This window comes from Musca vetustissima, unplaced genomic scaffold, assembly GCF_032173495.1.
Source record: "Musca vetustissima isolate MV318-11 ecotype Yass unplaced genomic scaffold, APGP_CSIRO_Mvet_v1 utg900, whole genome shotgun sequence".
Classification (NCBI taxonomy): domain Eukaryota; kingdom Metazoa; phylum Arthropoda; class Insecta; order Diptera; family Muscidae; genus Musca; species Musca vetustissima.
In genome coordinates, this window is record NW_026885828.1 from 519930 (window position 1) to 537940 (window position 18011).

General features: G+C 34.1%; 2 protein-coding genes across 2 annotated transcripts; both read right to left on the reverse strand.

Moving 5' to 3' along the window:
* Window positions 1–817: 817 nt before the first annotated feature.
* LOC133333093 (uncharacterized) lies at window positions 818–6819 on the reverse strand. The gene is made up of 4 exons (XM_061541425.1): window positions 6782–6819; window positions 2704–2753; window positions 2295–2634; window positions 818–2234 (listed from the first exon to the last, which is right to left on the reverse strand). Exons 1-4 carry the CDS (start codon window positions 6817–6819, stop codon window positions 818–820), a joined length of 1845 nt encoding a protein of 614 aa, XP_061397409.1.
* Window positions 6820–8981: 2162 nt separating this feature from the next.
* LOC133333094 (mitochondrial sodium/calcium exchanger protein-like) lies at window positions 8982–12138 on the reverse strand. The gene is made up of 9 exons (XM_061541426.1): window positions 12097–12138; window positions 11813–12033; window positions 11435–11760; window positions 11304–11378; window positions 10783–11145; window positions 9706–9815; window positions 9412–9646; window positions 9288–9355; window positions 8982–9225 (listed from the first exon to the last, which is right to left on the reverse strand). Exons 2-9 carry the CDS (start codon window positions 11863–11865, stop codon window positions 9010–9012), a joined length of 1446 nt encoding a protein of 481 aa, XP_061397410.1. The 5' UTR covers window positions 11866–12033; window positions 12097–12138; the 3' UTR covers window positions 8982–9009.
* Between the last annotated feature and the right edge of the window lie 5873 nt (window positions 12139–18011).

The window sequence follows — 18011 nt, forward strand, 5'->3', positions numbered from 1 at the left end:
TACCACACTTGTCAGCACAATACACAATTTTTTTGCCATTATCTGATAACACAAACAGGTGAAACTCAAACACTCAGACATCTTGGACTTAACGGTGTATACTTTCACATTAAACCCATCCAGACCGTCAATCGGGGTCTAACTGTAGATATTAATGTATTGAAATTTCGATATAATTGATAAACGTAAAAAGGGTTTAAATTGGTTGAGGAATACTTTAAAGTTTCGGTTTTCATTGTAAATTAATTTTGAAATTTAGCGGAGCGAATTTCAGTTGTCGAATATTACACTGTGCAACAAAATATTGGGGAGGGGTATGTGCTTTTCTGGAGTTGAATATTATAATATAAAAATTTGGGGGCGTGAGACATTCGTTTTGGTGAATGAAAGCCATTAGTGAGTATTATAGTAGCTCGGACGGCTAATTCGCAAAAGGTCAGTAACGTAATATTTTTTCTGAAGTCTATAAAAGGCTTACAACGATTGAAGACCATTTTTTATTCCTACAGCGAATACAATACACTGATTGACACTTTGATTAGCTTGCTTATTGTTGGTAGTTGGTTGGCATTTTAAATTTTTATTTGATTTTGTTGCAATTTATCACCCCGCAACATTTAGCATCAGATTTTGCTATGGCTCTAGAAATATCCCTTTCATTAAAAATATTTTTCATTCAGTCATGTATAAATAATAACAAGTCCAGAAGAATCATTCAAAGATAATTTTATTTCATTATCAGGTGGCAGTTTCTTTTGAAATATCTATTTTATTTTTTCAGTGTGAATATTTTATCTTAAAAAACTATTGTTTTTGTTTATATCCAGTGGGCAAGTTTACTAGGTTTCGGATCTAATACTACAAATGAATCGTGAATATTTTCCGCATTATAGGCAGCATCTTTACGTTGGGTTAATGTATATTTAGGATTTCCCTCTATTATCGAGGTATTGGAGCGACAATTTTCAGCATTTCTTAGTGCCGAATCGCCAGCTCGACGACCAAATCGTGCAGGTTTATATCTTATTTGGGTCATATTTTCCATACCAGGCGAAGAGGACTGAGAATCCAATATGGAAGTTCTACGTTGCCGATAATTAGTACTCGTACTGGCCGCCTTTGCATGTGGTATAGGGGATTTTCGATCATTACGAATTAATTTCTTTGCATCCTTGACGGGCATTTCGGGTATGGCTTTTTGTGTCGGAGATCTCTCTCGTAATTGATATTGATAACAAGCCTTTCTGTATTCGGGAGACTGTGTGAATTCAGCATCGGGTTCTATGATACTTGGTATTGGTTTCAAAATCTCATCTTCCTCATTGAATCTCGAGGGACTTGGACTGGGACGTTTGGGTTTTGGGGTGGACTTTGTGGTCATGTTGGTATTGGAGGTGGGCAAACGAAAACTGGAAGTTGGTTTTGTTACAACTGGCCTTGAACGGGGAAAATCCACATAGGTGTTTCTATATTCCGGATTGAATTCCAGCTTTCCCTTCAAGTGTAGATATGGCTCACGACATTTCCCTTTCTCGGGCACTTGTTTGACCTGGGGATCACGGAAGCTCTCGTAGTATTCTGGCACATCTTTTGAAAATTGTCCATTCGGCCTCAGATGATCCTCTGTCTTGAGAGGCTTTTCCTTTTCGATACCCCTTGGAGGTTGGTGGAATTTTGCTCGATATTCTGGCAAAACGTTCTCGTTTTCATTTGTCATTTGAATTTCAGAGCCGGACATGCGTAAGTTGTCCGCCTTTCGTATGGCTTCCGGTTTGCTGTAGTTAGCATACATTTTGAAATTATCCTGATATTCGGGTATGGCCTGGAAGTTACCCTGCATTTTGATATGGCTCATTTGAGGTATGGAGTGAGCCTTTTCACTGGCTGATGGTGGGACAAATTGTCGTTTATATTCTGATGGAGAAACTTTGGGGTCTTTTTCATCGGTAACCGCACGTTTTTGTAAATGACATTCCTGTTGCTGTTCCGCGGCACGCTCTCGTTGTTGCTTATCTTCCTTTAGTTTGTGTATTATTTCGATTTCGTCGGGACTAGTATTCTCGACTACCTTGGGCTTTGGCGGTGAATGTATACGAAACATTTCACGGGGTAGTATTTTTGTGGCACGATCTACCATGGGATAGGTTATGTACGAAGAACGATATTCTGGTTCCATTTCAAAGGGTCCAACTAATCGGAGACTTTCAGGCTTTCGCATGGGAAATGAACGACAACTGTTGAAGGAAATTTTGATTGGGATTTGGGGGAATTTAACTCAATACACATTGACTAACCTTCTCCAGTCTTCTGGTGTAAACCAAAGATATCGATCCTGATGCTCTGATCTATTGAAGGGCATTAAACCTTCCAGGCGTAATGATGTAGCACGCCTTAGGGACTGTGTTCGTTTTGCCAGTGGTAAATGCTGGAAATGAATGCGATATTCCGTATTCAATGTTCGTTCTGCTGGTGGAAGATCTTTCTCATTACTCGAGGCAAGAGGGTGGGAAAGACACAGTTGGCTTTTGGTTAAAAATTCCGGTGGATTTCGCCTTCGGTAGAATTTCAATTGGTCCACACAAATGTATTCGTGTGGGTGTTTAATGGTGAATCGATCACTGTGTTTTCTGGAAACTGACAAATAAAGTAATGCATTTATGGATGTAGATAAAGCTTCTAGAGATGTTTTGGTTGTTAGCTCACCTGCCAAATTCGGCTCAGAAATAGATAAACGATCGCTTTCAAAACTGTATCTGCAGATAGAAATTGAATAAAAAGTAAATTATTTCATTGCTAAGTTAAGAAAAAAAAAACAAACGTAAAATTGCAATCTAACATAAATGAAAATGATCCTTGTTGCTTCAATATGGTCTCGTCTAATGCCGTCTAACTATTTGCAAAGTTCAAGAACAACTGAACTTTTAGTTTCCACTTTGTGGTGGTATTCCCTCAACCAACTGTGAACGCTCGGGACATGGCAATAAAAATCACTTCAATGTTTTCTTACAATTCTTCCTATTCAATATGAAGGAATTTTTTGCATGTCTTTTGCCATTTCATGTACAAATATGGGTACACGAACTGCACTGCCACGAGGGTCGATGGGAAATGTTCGGAAAGGGAAACAATAATTGCTTGTGAAAGTTAAGGGAATTACTTTTTTGAACATTAAAAAGGAAAAGAAGCAAACTTATTTTTATAAAATGAATGCACGAAAATTTTTTAATAGAAAAATTATTAATCAGAGATTTATATTTTTCAGGTGCAGAAGAATGGGGTTGAAGAATGAGGTTGCTATTGGAGTTCAGGTCGATAGACCTATAGGGTTACTATTGGGTCTATAAAAAACACTATTTCTATTTAATATTTGTGTAAAGTACCATATGCAGAGAAGATATAAATAATGTTCCCTTTTCATGAAAAAAAGGGAACATCAAGTTGTCTATATTGTGGATGGTAAAAAGTTCATCGTTCGGACTTTCCGAACGACCTTCGTACACTTCCTCATCTGTCTATGAATGAGTTGAATGAAAGACAGACAGACAGACGGACGGACGACATGAATGCCTTCCTACATTCATGTCGTTGATATTACTTCGTTTGGAACACATAATAACAATGTTGGCTTAGTAATCGCAGTTCCTATACAGCCACCTTGTCGTATACAATTGTGTCTGTGGTGACTTAGTTCACGGTTACATCGATGTAGGTGTGTGTGTTTACTCACACATTTTGATATGTTACAAGTTGTTATGATGTTGCTTAGCACTAAATTTAGTAAACAATTAGGCATGGAAAAGGTGTCGAATGTAGTGAAGTCTACTCTGTAGAATATTTGGTAAAGCTCAGCTAATATATATATATTAGATGTATTCTAACCCTCATTCATGTCTATGAGTTTCGTAGACTACAAGTAAAGTTTTACCCTATATTTGGCCTTGCCAGTTAATAAATTATTTCCAAAATTTATTGGCTCCACTGTAAATTGTTTGCCATGGTGAGTTAATAAATCGAAGTTCTAATAGTAGTTGTGTTATGAGTTATGGGCTACAGTGTTTTTGGGTATTTTTTGTAGTAGATTTTAGGCTAATTTATATTGGCAATATAAATGCAATTTATAAAATGGCATTTCATACAAAGTCAACTTAAGTCAGGCCAGACCTGAATTCTGGTATGTGTTTCCCGCTTAAGGTTTCTGAAATTATTTCCCCTCCTTACACCGATGTTGTTTGATGGCTCTTTTCCAAAATTTATATTTTTATTTCTTTATGCATTTTTTAAAGTATTGTCAAGTTATGTGTTCGAGTATTGGAAATATTTATTTGATCTGTTGCAAGCACTAAAATTTAAATAAAATAATAATAGAATAATATATTTATGCCATATAAAGTCTACTCTATCCAATTAAATTTATATTTGTTAATTTATTACGACCTACTGTGCAATTCTATGCATGTAACTTTCTCTTGCTTTGTAATAAAACTGAAGGGGATTAGATATCCATCGGATTTGGTTTCCTTGTGTTGCTTGGTGCATAGGTGTGAGAATAGTTGAAGGTAAATAACATTGTAGAATATTAACACCTTTACAGAACAACGCGTTTTGACTATTAAGTAGCAGCGGCAGTAAAAAGTAAGTAAGCAAAAAAAAAAAAACAACAAAGTATTTTGCACAGCTATGTGACTGGACAAAAACGTATTTCGGGTTCCTCTTTCACTGCTTTTATGTTTGGGACAACAAATTAATTGGTATAGTTGGTAAAGACCAGGAAACGTGTAGTGTTCCACTAAATGTAGAAAAGGGTACGAATGAATTGCTTTTATTCATTTGCAAAAATCTAATCTTAAATCAGAAACAGGAAGTAGTTTTTTTCGATACCGAAATAAGTGCGTTACTTGTGATTTGAATCAATGAAATTGCCAAATAAGCATGAAATGTGAATATAAAAACAAATGTGGGTACATCTACGTGATTTGAAGTTAGAATTTTGTTAGGTAGCTACCATATTTTTATGGCCCATTCAATGTTAACGGAGTTGTATTATGTTTATAACTTCTTGTAATAATGATTTTAGATTCATCATCTTAAGGTCTGATGAAGCTATTTTTACCATTTCCCGAATTACGTATTTCAAGTTATGTTAGTACACATGTATGTTATAACAGATAGGCGATATCAGACACACAAGGTGTATTTATATAAGGTGTAAGTGGCAATCAGACTGTTTTTTTATTTTTTTTTTGCATGGCCCAAATATCAGATCATCCAGCAGGCGAATTTTTGGAAATACACAATGTTATGTATTTTTTGAACGCGCACAACAAGATTTAAACATAGCCCTGATTTTATTTTAATAAATAATTGTTTTTTCACTACATTTAATAAACATTTTGTGTATTTTTTTAATTGGATATATTTTGACAAAAAATATAGTTATTAGTTGACCTTACTAGATGACCTAATATACAGACTTTTTTTTGTAAAATAAATTGTCAGAATATATTAGGGTCTTCACTTCAAATCATATTTTCAATGAACTTATTCTAAATTGGTTCCAAAACATACCAAAAAAAATAAGAGATGTATTTTAAATCGTGTCATTTTTAATATTTTTTCAATAATTGGTCTGTCCCAGTACTGCACGAATCGACTACTTTTTACTACGATAACGATTTTTCCTTTATGATATCGAAGAAAATAGTAAAATCTATTAGATTATTGCAGTACGGTAGCAGACCAAATGTTGTTATTGTAATATAATTAGTTGTTGTAATTCATGCATACACCTTATTAAATACAATTTTATCAGCCATTTGGGATTGGAAGTTAATTTTTGGCATTTTAAATTTTTAGCAAAAATAATTTCGCATGGAAATCGCTCAGGAGCTTTTAAACTCCGTCATGACGATCCAGATTATCTCAAAACTGGAGACTAATCATGGATGTTTGCCTATGACAATTAAACCACAGTTCAGTTAACGTTTGACCCGAAAAAAACAAAGGTATTTTCGTGGTCCAGGGACTCCAACAACTTGGTGCGTTAGAACCCCTGAATCAATTTTTGTTGTTGTTTTGTATCACATTGTTATGTATAGTCATGGTAAATGTAAGCTGGCAAAAGTTGAGGAGAAAGTCTGAGATATAAAAAACCCCATAATTAAAAAAACTCTTGCCCAGACATTAGACATATCTATACATTATGCACGTCGCCAAAAAATGTAATAACATCGGAAGCTAAAAAGAGTTTGATCGAAAATTGACTGTATTGGCCCATTCGTCCTGCTAGTTTTACAAAACATAGGTAAAATACAATACATGTTCGATCTTCCGCATCACTCCTATAAATAAAATATTACATTTTGGCACTGATGGGATCATGGATTTTAGTAACCTTGTGTGCCGATCACATGCCCTTTTCGAGAAAACGCCTTTTAATTTTCATGGTAGTAGTTACATCTTATATTTATAAATTTTAGAGGCGGGGAACATGAAAATTCTTATAAATATACATTATTTGGCAATTTTTGCCACTGAACATTGGGTATGCGTAAATTTCGAAGGAAGATTTTTTTCATTCCTATTTCGAAAGCTGAGTACTGTCAAAGGCAAATTTATGAAAAAATTGAAAACATATGACTGCATGAGACTACCTTGTATAATTATGCCATGATCGTAGGATATATCTGCGACAAAAACCCATCAACGTATTGATAACGTTCTACGCGTTCTCTACTTTTTTTTTAATATTTCTAATTCGAAAAGAAACAATCAAAATTATTACCTCACACAACGCCTCCTTGTTTTTACTTGTTTCTTCATTTCCGTTGACCATGAAATAAATCCAAGTTTTTATTTTGCCTTTGCCTTAATATTTTACTTCCTTAATCAACTGATTGACATTTGCCAATTAACTGTAATTGATTACAATGTCTGACATGCTGACCTTGTTAGCTAGCAAAATTCACTGGAAGACATGGACGAAATTGAAATTGTTTCATTTACGGTTATTTATTACGTTGCGAGGATTTTATTAAGCGACTATCGCTATGCGTTGGCGATATACATATTTCCGGCTACAAAAAATAAACCAAAAAGAAAATAAAGAAAGAATCACAACTGTAAATTTTTCACAAAAAAAAAAAAACAATCACAATTCTCTCAGTCGCTACTTCAGCTATGCTTTCTTTATTCCTGTTCCTGAAGAAAAAGAAGTCGAAAAAAAGAGAAACAGATTACGGTTCAAAATAAATGATGGTTTCTCATTAAATATTCGCTTGGCACGCAATGAGTTTTGCACAAATCAAATGGTCTTGGTTTGGGTTTTTGCTGCTGTTGTTGTTGTTGTTAACCGTATGAAACATTCTTTGAAGAAGAAGTAGGGGAAAAACACCATTCATCATTGTCCTTCTTGGTTGAACTGTTTTTATTTTAGGAAAAAAACCAAACTGCGAAAATAAAAGTGTAGTATAATAGGGGTCAGTTGATAATCATTGACCCAGGCATGGAGAAATTCTAGGCTTTGGTGTGGGTGAAAGGTGGCTAACATGCTCCAGCACACCGAGCTATACAATGCGTGCCACTGTGTGTGGCAATGACATGCTTTTCATATGTTCGTTCTACCTTCTTTTTTAACTGTGGTGTTTTGTTTTTTGTTTTATGAATTCTCGCATTAAAACACAAACAGGATGACTGGCGGCGGGTCAGTTACGTTTACATAGCAAAAGAAAAAAAATCAAGGTCAGTCATATCCCAAGAATTGTGCCATAAATAAAGTCAAGACATCCAATTCATTGTTAATCACTTAAGTGCGAATGCAATCATATGAATTAACAATTGTTGTACATAATTGTTGTGGGGGAGGGGCAAGAGGGAAGTTGGACACCGGATCACCATTGGTGGTAAGCCCATATTCCATTAAAGAATGTCTGGGCAACATGGCTTATGGAGAACCAATTTTCGTTTGTTTCGATTAGAAAGGAAGCATAATGTTGGTTGATGCCGTTTTTTGGGCAATGAGGCTAGGGGGTCTATAAAAAGATTCGTTTAACTGGGTATCTGGTTATTCATTATGTTTGCTGTTCCTCTATCTATACCATGGGTATGCCTAGTTTTGGTAAACGACGACTCTTAAAAAGTGCACCCTGATTGATTATTTAACCCTTTATGGCCAAACAATATTTTTTTGATTAGTATTTTTAAGAGAAATGAAAAATTTTAAAATTTTAAATTTTTGGTCAAGTTGTATGCTTTTCAATATATAGATGAGTGCAAACATGTGTACAGTACCGATTAGCGTATATAGTACAAATTATTTAAATCACTTCGTATTCGGAATGTACGAATTGTACCCTCCAAAATATTGTTCGTCGATATTGCATTTGTTTTTCTTGATATTGGACTTTTATTTTTCAGAAAGAGGGTGCTGTATCTCCCGAATGCAGGGATGTAGCGACGTCAACGTTTGTTCATATCGTATTTAAGATAGTCACATTAAATATGTACACAGAAAATAGTTCTATAGCCACGGAAACAAATTCGGGACACAAAGGGTTTATTAAGTGTAAGTAAAGTGTTAAGTCTAATTATGTGTATATGGAAAACCGGTTCCCATTGTAAATTTATAACGAATGATTTAAGCTTTCAACAAAATTCTTCTCCTTCCTCCTTTTCATCTAACGGAAATATGTACCTAGTCATCTTAACATTTCAATCAATTATCCCAATATCGATAAATAAAAGTCAATTCATTGATGTTAGTTTCTTTAAATAGTTTTCCTCATTTATTCCAAGTACTAATAAAAGAACATAAAACTATTTTGTTTTCTATTACTCTATTATATTTTGTAGGCCAATGACATTTTTGTTTAGGGAAATTAGAACAAAACACAGCAAACGAATATTAATTACCAATGATAACGACAACAACAATACGTACATGTGTATAAATAAAGAAAAAAATAAGTAAATGAATAATAAATACTATCAATACAAAGTTCAATTTCTGGGTCATTATTCGGTGCCATATTGACTTATTTCGGCATAAGTTTGTATCACCTCACACTCTCCCAAGACGGTGTAGAGGAAAAATAAACCATACAAAAGAATATTGAAGATACCGATGCAACGACGAATGTGGAAATTGGTGGTAATTGACCATAGAAGGGTTGCAAATAGTATCAGCAATAGGAAAACAAAACAATTCTCACCCAAAGGTCCGGAGGGAAGCTTAATTGAAATTAAAAGAATTGCAATTATTTTGTTGATTTTTAAATAAATACCAAACTCACTGGTTCATAACCCGTCTGGCCATACAAATTCTTTAACAGCATAACACAACCAATGCCCAGGAGGGTATCTAAAATGTCAGTAGTTTCTATTATCTTTCACAATAGTTAATTTATAGCAACTTACTGAAAAACGGCCCACCAATTGACGCTGCAAATGCCATTCTGGGATAACCATGAAATGCCAATGTGGCATCTGATATCAAATCGCCCACACCATTACCCCAGGCCAAGAGTGTACAACCCAAAAAGGAATTACTGCAATCCAATATCAAACCCAAAACATATAAAATCTCAACAGTTTCAGCAGCACAAGAATAGATGGTACACATTGACCCCACAGCTGAGAGTAGAGCAAAAAGCTAATCAGGCAAAATTTTATTAGTAGTGCAAGCAAAAATTTTAGATTGTAATATAATACCGCATGAAATTTTGGAGGTTCATCTGTTCGAGTATGCATAAAACAAAATACACTTAGGGGTATTGTGATAGCTAAGCTATATAGACAAAATTTCCAACATGGAGAACCACCTAAGAAATAAAAATGTATATCGTTAGCTAAAATGCAAAAAGGCGTAACTAACAAAAGCATAATTGTGTAGGAGAAGCAAAAAACTGTAGTATACGAATAATAGACTATAATTTTTTTTAACAAAAAACTTTTGAATTTTTTTTTTGTTTGCATTTATCAAATAAACCCACTTGTAAGCTCCTTTTTTGACCGCAGACGTGTAAAACTTTGTCAACACATGTAGTTTATTACCATTCACAATATTCATTGAAAAAGTCAATTTTCAATTTTTTGTTAGTTACGCCTTTTTGCATTTTAGCTAACGATATACCATATTAAGTCTGAAAAAGGGATATTTAGAAATTGAACAAGAGGGATTTACAATGAAGCCCCAATTATTGTAAAAAATATCGTTCCAATATTTTAATATAAATTAGCTCATGTCCCACGTAACGTATACATTACGGCAATAGTAATACGACCCCCTATACCTTTGTTGGAAACATATGTGATGCATCGTTCAAATGTATATTTGCATGTTCCAAATACATTTTATAACAAAATTGTCCATTTCCAATGAAAAGAGTGTCGCTTGGGGTGTGATCGACTGCCAGATATGTGACGATTCAGATATGTTCCAGAGGATCGTAAAGTAGATTTAACACAACGGGTCAAGTTTGGATGAATATTATTTTCACTCTGTTTACATTTTGTCTTTTAAATTTCATAATGGAAGTAAAAGTGAACTGAATAATATGTCTGGGTGTGATCTATTTGAAATAGATAAAATCTAAATTATTTAAAATTATATAAAGTCCTAAAATTTTAATATAAGGAAATTTCTATGAACAAATTTTACATTAGCTTTAATATAATCCAATGCCATATTTCCTAATATTTCTGACCCACTTGTGATGAGACTAAGCGTCGATCTCATTAGAAGCTAACTCAATTTTATGTATGTTAAAAGAAAGTAGTAAAACTTACATATTAAAATGAACATAATTATTGGCGATATGATAATTTGCAGACAATTCAATAATTTCGACCATCCATGGCGTTCCTCCTCATAGTTGACTATGGGTAGGAAAAACTGCAATGAACATACTATGGGGACTTTAAAACACAATATTGCCTTTTGACAGCCATTTGAAGAACACCATTCTTCAATTTCGAAAGGTTTTAAGGAATTCATAAATTGTTGCCATAAATTTCCATTGGCGTCCGACTGAGCGGTATAATCGAAACCATGCCTCGTTCCTTCAATATCCACAGAAGTGTGAGACAGTCGATGTACAATATCAATATTGGCTTCCTGACGCAATTTTGAATATCTTTTATAGGCTTCAGCTAGAGTGGGTGATCAGATTTTGATTAAAAATGTATAGAAAATAAAATAAAATTTTGTAGGGTACCACTTAAATTCCCGCTTTGAGCCATGACCTCCATGCCTATCAAAAAGAAAATTTCATGAAATGGAAAACTTATTTTTATTTTATTGGGCTTACATAGAACCTGGCGTTTCAAGAGATATTGATCCAAAATTATGGCAATCAGGTAGGCAACATAAATAAGAATTAAACCTTGTGACAGATAATGAATATTACTGTGGGAATAATTGTATGGCATCTTTACTTACAAATCGATTCCCATGTGGTAACATAACCATCTTTCATTACGTAATCAATGTACAAAATACCCAAAATAAAGAATGATGTATCCCTTAAAATATTACTGCCATCAATGCGAAAGGAGCGTATCAGACATATGACACCGCCAATAAATGCCGTGACATAAATCGATGAACCCAGCATATTTGAAAACAACGTGGAAGTTGATCCCTTGGCTCCGGCCAAATTGGTAAATAAATCCGGTGAACCATTGCCAAAAGCCAATAGAGTTACACCGGCCAAATGTTCGCTCATACCCATGATTTTGGACATGACTTCTAGGGCGGGACAAAAACTGTCACGTGACATTAGAATTGGAATCTCTGAGAGATGAAATCTAAACTCACAATTTATCTGCCGTTGTTCCCAAAATCACGAACATTATTACACACATACTCATCAGCAGAATGAGAAACCAATTCTGTTGTGAATCCGTTGATGGTTGTAACGAACAGTACAGAAGTTTAATGTAGTTGATAAAATATCCCTTGTCCAGACATTCGGCGGTGCCAAGCACATATTCACAACGATCTTCATATTGCAAATCATTGACATTGGAACAGCTTAACTGGAAATGGGGTGAGTGAAACTTATTTGCGATGGTAGAGTGGAAGGCAATGATATAACTTACAAAATTGCGATATGAAGAAAATTCTTCATAATCTGGTTCCGCCATGATTGATTCAGATATATTTTAATAATACTTTTTAAATTTGTTATATTTCTGTTGTATGACAATTAGAGCCTATTGCTACTTTGTTATTTTGAAATTAGAAAAATGAAGAAGTAATATTGTGTTGATTAATTTAAAACAAAGTTTTCAGTATAGGGGCGTACGCAGGGGGCCAATGGTTCCATCGAAGTGATTTTTCCTGCAAAATTAAAAAAGTGAGTAAAAACCCACCCACATATATTTCAAAGATCAAGAAGTTCTGTGGGACTTTATACAATTTTAGGAACCAAGAACTATATTCAGAGGAGCAAGGCTAGAGAGTTAAGGGTGTATACAATGTCTTTGAAGATTATTTCGGAGTCAACTCCGTTTAAAAAAATTAGTTGGAGACTTGGTCTAGCCAAAACAGATCAACTACGCATCCGCTTTGATGAATATGGATACGGAATATATATTTTTTTCGATTCTTGTCGACCATCATTCGCCCTTTAGTTTGGGTCAGTATCGAATATTGCGTGAACGTTTTGGTATTTTGAATATTGTGTTATTTCAAAATAAATAAAATACTCACCCCATGTTGTTTGTCTTCGCGTTGGTTTACTTTTATATTTTAAAATATATTACAAATCGTTATTAAATTTACTACAGACACATTTCTAAGATTTTTATATTTCATTCATCAACACTAGATTCATATTTACACATACACACACACATATAGATGCAGAGATATTGAATAAAGCGGAAGTGTGCCTGGAGACAAAGGCGCCACATGGAAATCGTTTGCTGTCATTGGTATTTAATGTTGACATTACTTTCATTATCCTTCATTGTTGCGCTAGCACTCAAACTGAGAATAAATATACAAACACTCGTGTGCACACACACACACACACACATACATATTGGCAAACAAATGTTAGCACGTTTCCTAAGATTCCATAATGAATTCGCTTTTAGGAGGTTCTTAATCGTTCAAAGTTCCTGAAACAACTGAAAATGTTTCAACCTGTTTTTATCGCTTAGTGTTGGCTTGCAGAACAGAGAAAAACAAAAACCTGTAAGAAAGGTAAAAATAAACACTAGTTAACATCCGAACACACATATGCCGACGGTCGATGTATACACACATCTACACGGACATGGCCTTTAATGTCAGTAGTAAAGGTATTTTTAATGTGGCGGCTGGTTTTTTAATGGACATTTTTACACTCCAAGAAATGCAAAGAACTCCCATGAACGCCACCTGTAAATGCAGCGTCTTTGCCTAAGGCTTAGCGGTTTCTTTGCGACTAGTCCAAATTAGTTTTTATTTCATTAGCCTGGTGCCCTTTAAAAGCTCAGCGTGTTTGCGCTTAAAGTTCAACTATTTCGGAAGAACGTTGTTGGCGGCTGGTGACGTTACAAATGTGTCTTGAATAGCCATAAATTTGGGAATATTCCTTGAAGAGCAACGGCGAATGGTGGGGTGTGGGGTGAGCTAAGAGGACAGGTACATTGTAGTTAAGGTTGATAGGTAAATAGGTTTTTGTGTAAAAGGACGAAGGAGGCGGAGATGGCTAACAAGAATTAGTAAAGTGTTTTGTGTTTGCCAAAAAAAAAAAAAAAATGAGCCAACAAAATCAGTAACGTGCCACTAAGCAATTTGTACATCCGACAATGGCAACTTCTTTGTTTTAGATAAATCGAAATTTGTTGGCGTTGTTGTTGTGGAATTTTTATTGCAAACAAATTGAGATTGCACAATGCTATGAACATATATGGGCAATATTGCCAATTTTTTAACATAGCTGAAGCGGAGGTTCACCCCTTTATAACTCGGGAATTACTTAAGTATATGAAAAAAGTGAATAGTTTTGGGTAAATTGAACTGTCGTTGCAAACTGTTCATGATATTGACCTCCAAACTTTATTTTGGTGGATGCTGTGTCTACTTTAATGTAAAAAAATGTGTAAAAACATAGTTTTTTTATGTTCTCTATCGATTTGTGACTAAGCCACTCATTGCACGGTCTTCGTGTCAAAATAAAACTAAAAGCCAACAAAATGGAGAATACGCCCCTTATATATCATTTTTCAAAATTTTCACTGCATCTACCTTTAAATGATGCTGACATTTTGAAGCTCGATTTTGAGCGTTTTTTTAATTTTACTTCTAGCTAGCTAGCGCAAACAGGAATTTATAAAAATCGATTATAAGATTATTGTAGTCGCGAATCTGCGTAATTTGATATGTATTTTGTGTATGTAGTATGCACAGCTTCAGAGTAATACTCATCCGAAGGTGCGAATTTTGTGCGATCAAATTTCTAAAAAACCTATTTTTCGGGCCAAATTTTTAGATCTGTCAACTGAATGACATGGGTACCCGCGATCAATAAGGTTTTTTACGTTTCGGGTGATATATAATCTTCTTCGTGAAAATCCATCTACTAGAACGGCGGGAACTGGCCTTCCAAAAACACGAAATTTGGAAAAAAATGTTTCTGAAAATATCGCGGATTTATTTGCGTTTTCTGTGTATCATTTCCGCTTCAATAAATGACCTCATACGGATTTTGATCTTTTTCGAAAGATAACTTTAAAAAGTTCAGCCGAAAGAGAGATGTACGCAATTTATCTCAAAAATAGATTTTGCTGGCACATCCATGGTTCTTAATGGACCACATTGAAATGGTATGGATCGATGTATTTTTTTAGGGCGCACACCGAAATCGGATGCGCGTTAATGGCATATGGAGTTTTCGGAAATTATTCGCGTTTTACGATTTTTTGGGTACTTCAATGAAACGTGCGGCACATCTTAGCCGTCAAATGAAATTTCGCAAAATATATATGGATTGGAAGATAAACTTCAGTACTTCCTGGAAACCGCATGCGCATCAAATGATTTTGAGAATTACGCGATTTAGACTCAATTTATCTCAAAAATAGTGTGAGCTGGCACATCCATGGTTCTTAATGGACCACATTGAAATGGTATATATGTATTTTTTTAGGGTGCACACCGAAATCGGATGCGCGTTAATGGCATATGGAGTTTTCGGAAATTATTCGCGTTTTACGATTTTTTAGGTACTTCAATGCAACGTGTGGCACATCTTAGCCGTCAAATGAAATTTCGCAAAATATACATGAAATGGAAGATAAACTTCAGTACATCCTGGAAACCGCATGCGCATCAAATGATTTTGAGAATTACGCGATTTACACGCAATTTAAAATGTATATTTCATAATATTATTTTATTTTAAGATTTATTCCTATTTATAGAATACTAAGATTTATCGGAAGGGTCTTGATATAATCCGCAAGGCGTATACTTATACACAAAAAGTTATTATTATAATATATGTGTAAATTTTTCGGCGAAATTCGGGTAAAATAGCAGAATAACCCCAACATTTTTTTCTGAAATTTCATGTATACAATTAAAAAAATAAATATGATGACATTATTTTTTCGAACCAAAAACAAATATTTTTCCTCAATATCTTGTTTTGTTGCCGCTGTGATTTAGAAACCGCTACACGGACTTGTGTGATTTTGATATCATTTGATTCATCATGGTGTTTAGATTATGTAGATATTTTTAAATTGATTTGTAGATGTGTGTATGTCATTAATATAATGAAAATATTGATGTAATCTGCTTTATTTTTATTATTTTTCTCATATTTCGCGAAGATGTGCAACTTTATCGTGATTATTATAATATATTCATATTCTTATTTTACGGAGGAAGATATATATCAGCGTTTTTGGTCAATATAATAAACGGCGTAATTTTAAGATTTTTTTCTTATGCCCAAAATTAAAACCTCGATGCGCGCATCAACCAAAAATTTGATCGCGAACGGTTTCGGAGTCAGAACATTTTTCTCTATATGTGTACCAAAAATCATTGATGTGCCACAAAAACAAAAAAGCTGATTTTTTGAAAATGGAATATTAAAAAATTGGCAATATTGCCCATATATACTATTTTAAATAACTATAAAACATTGAAAATAGTTACAGTTTATTAACTGCGATAGGAATGAATTTAGACCATATACATATATATATTCAATGTTGTACACTGATTGTAGTACAAGGCTTAATTTGTGTTTTACTTTCATAAATAGGCTTCAGTTTTGATGATAGTTTCTTCATTTCACTCAAAATCTCAACCCTGTGAATATTATAAAATTCTTATAATAGGAAATATTCGATGGGACTCTAAGTGCTATTATTATTAAATTAAAAATCCAACAGATGTCATCAGGTTAGGGGTAAGAAATAACTATCAATTGAGATAGTCTCCACATAGACTAAATTTGCATCAATCGAGGAGATAAAAATTGCTACAGCAGGGGAAGTTGAATAATATTAATTATTTTAAATTGTTTTGAGGTAGTTGACACTTGACAGTTTTCTGTCTAATTACAGGGATGGTCCGTGTGACGAATTTTTAGGTTTTCGACTGTCAAAAAGGTGTAATAAATGTATAAAATGTAATAAATGTAGTAAACGTCATTTATTACAATATTATCAGCATATACAGTTATTTTCAAGAATATATATTATTTTTACATATATCTGACTATTCCTTACTGGAACTGATAAAAATTTTTAATTTTTTTTGAGAAGAAAATTTTGAAATTTTATATTAATTTGAGTAAAGCATGCGTAATTTCCAAATTGATTAATGGAAATAGCTATTTTGTCAAAAACCTAATGGATTTGGGTAGGTTTCCGACGTTTCTGACGTATGTATTATACGTCGGAAATGTATGTCATTTACGTCACTGTTTCTAACAGGCCATCTCTGCCTAATTAATTAACTGCTTATTTTTAATGCGTAGCCTTGACCCTATTTTACGGAAGTATATTCTTTTTTGTTTCAATCAACTGTTTAAAGGTTCGCTCATCACGACATACATATGCACATCCCGAAAATCTTCTAAGGTCAGCTCTAATATTTTAAATTAAATCAAACATGCAATCGAAGGCGAGCACTCTTTCATTTGCGTGCTCACAAAAAGAAAAGAAAAAATGAAAATGAAAACTCTTCAAAATAAATTGAGAGAAAAAATGGGTTGGAAAGTGAAAGTCTATGGGAATTTGAGCAAGAGGCACAAAAAATACCAAACCTCCCCTAAATAAGTGAATTAATTTTATTTTTGAAAGAAAGTGAAATGAATTCAGGGTTATGCTATTTAACGGGGTTATCGAACTGTGTGATTTCGAATTTAGCGAAAGTTTTGTTTTATAAATTATTATTCGGTTACACGCACATCACATCATTATTAATCAGATGCTGTTGGAATAACATCAAAATTTGTTATTGAGATATTCTTGGCGTGTTGCATAAATGGGTGGGGGTCAGCAAAACAGAACTGAGGTCAGTAATCTTGGGGTCAGTAAACAGGTCATACCAAAGGAATGCAATAAAACTACTAGTTCTAATGACACTTTATGTAAATTCGAGTCTTATAATGCAATTATTGCAACAGTAGTTTTGGTACTTTGGGAAAAAAGCTTTGAAAGTCATAAAATTAAACGCGACTGATGACCCAGAATACAAAAATAAAAATGGATCGAGGTCAGATAAAAAAATATCGTTAAGGTCTGATCAAAAGATGAACCGTTTATTTATTCATTAAAAAGTATATGGTCCGCTTTAAAGAAAAAACCTCCACTAATGCCGGTGTTTTTCTAATTTTCGAAAATCTCTCGCCAATCGTAGCAGAACGCTTTCCTTTCATCGGGGTTTTGAGATGAGAAAAATTTTGGCGAGGGCCAAGTCCGGCCAACAACTCATTACAGACATTGATTCTGGACCTTTCTATTGGGATGATTGGACACACCTATAATTCGTCGCCAGTTGT

Coding starts and splice junctions, on each gene's coding strand:
- LOC133333093 (XM_061541425.1), bottom strand. CDS start 6,819: ATGAAGAAACAAGTAAAAACAAGGAGGCGTTGTGTGAG. Junction 2,754..6,781: donor ACAAGGAGGCGTTGTGTGAG/GTAATAATTTTG, acceptor TTCTATCTGCAG/ATACAGTTTTGAAAGCGATC. Junction 2,235..2,294: donor ACACCAGAAGACTGGAGAAG/GTTAGTCAATGT, acceptor TTCCTTCAACAG/TTGTCGTTCATTTCCCATGC.
- LOC133333094 (XM_061541426.1), bottom strand. CDS start 11,865: ATGAGTATGTGTGTAATAATGTTCGTGATTTTGGGAACAACGGCAGAT. Junction 11,761..11,812: donor GGAACAACGGCAGATAAATT/GTGAGTTTAGAT, acceptor GTCACGTGACAG/TTTTTGTCCCGCCCTAGAAG. Junction 9,356..9,411: donor AATTGGTGGGCCGTTTTTCA/GTAAGTTGCTAT, acceptor CTGACATTTTAG/ATACCCTCCTGGGCATTGGT.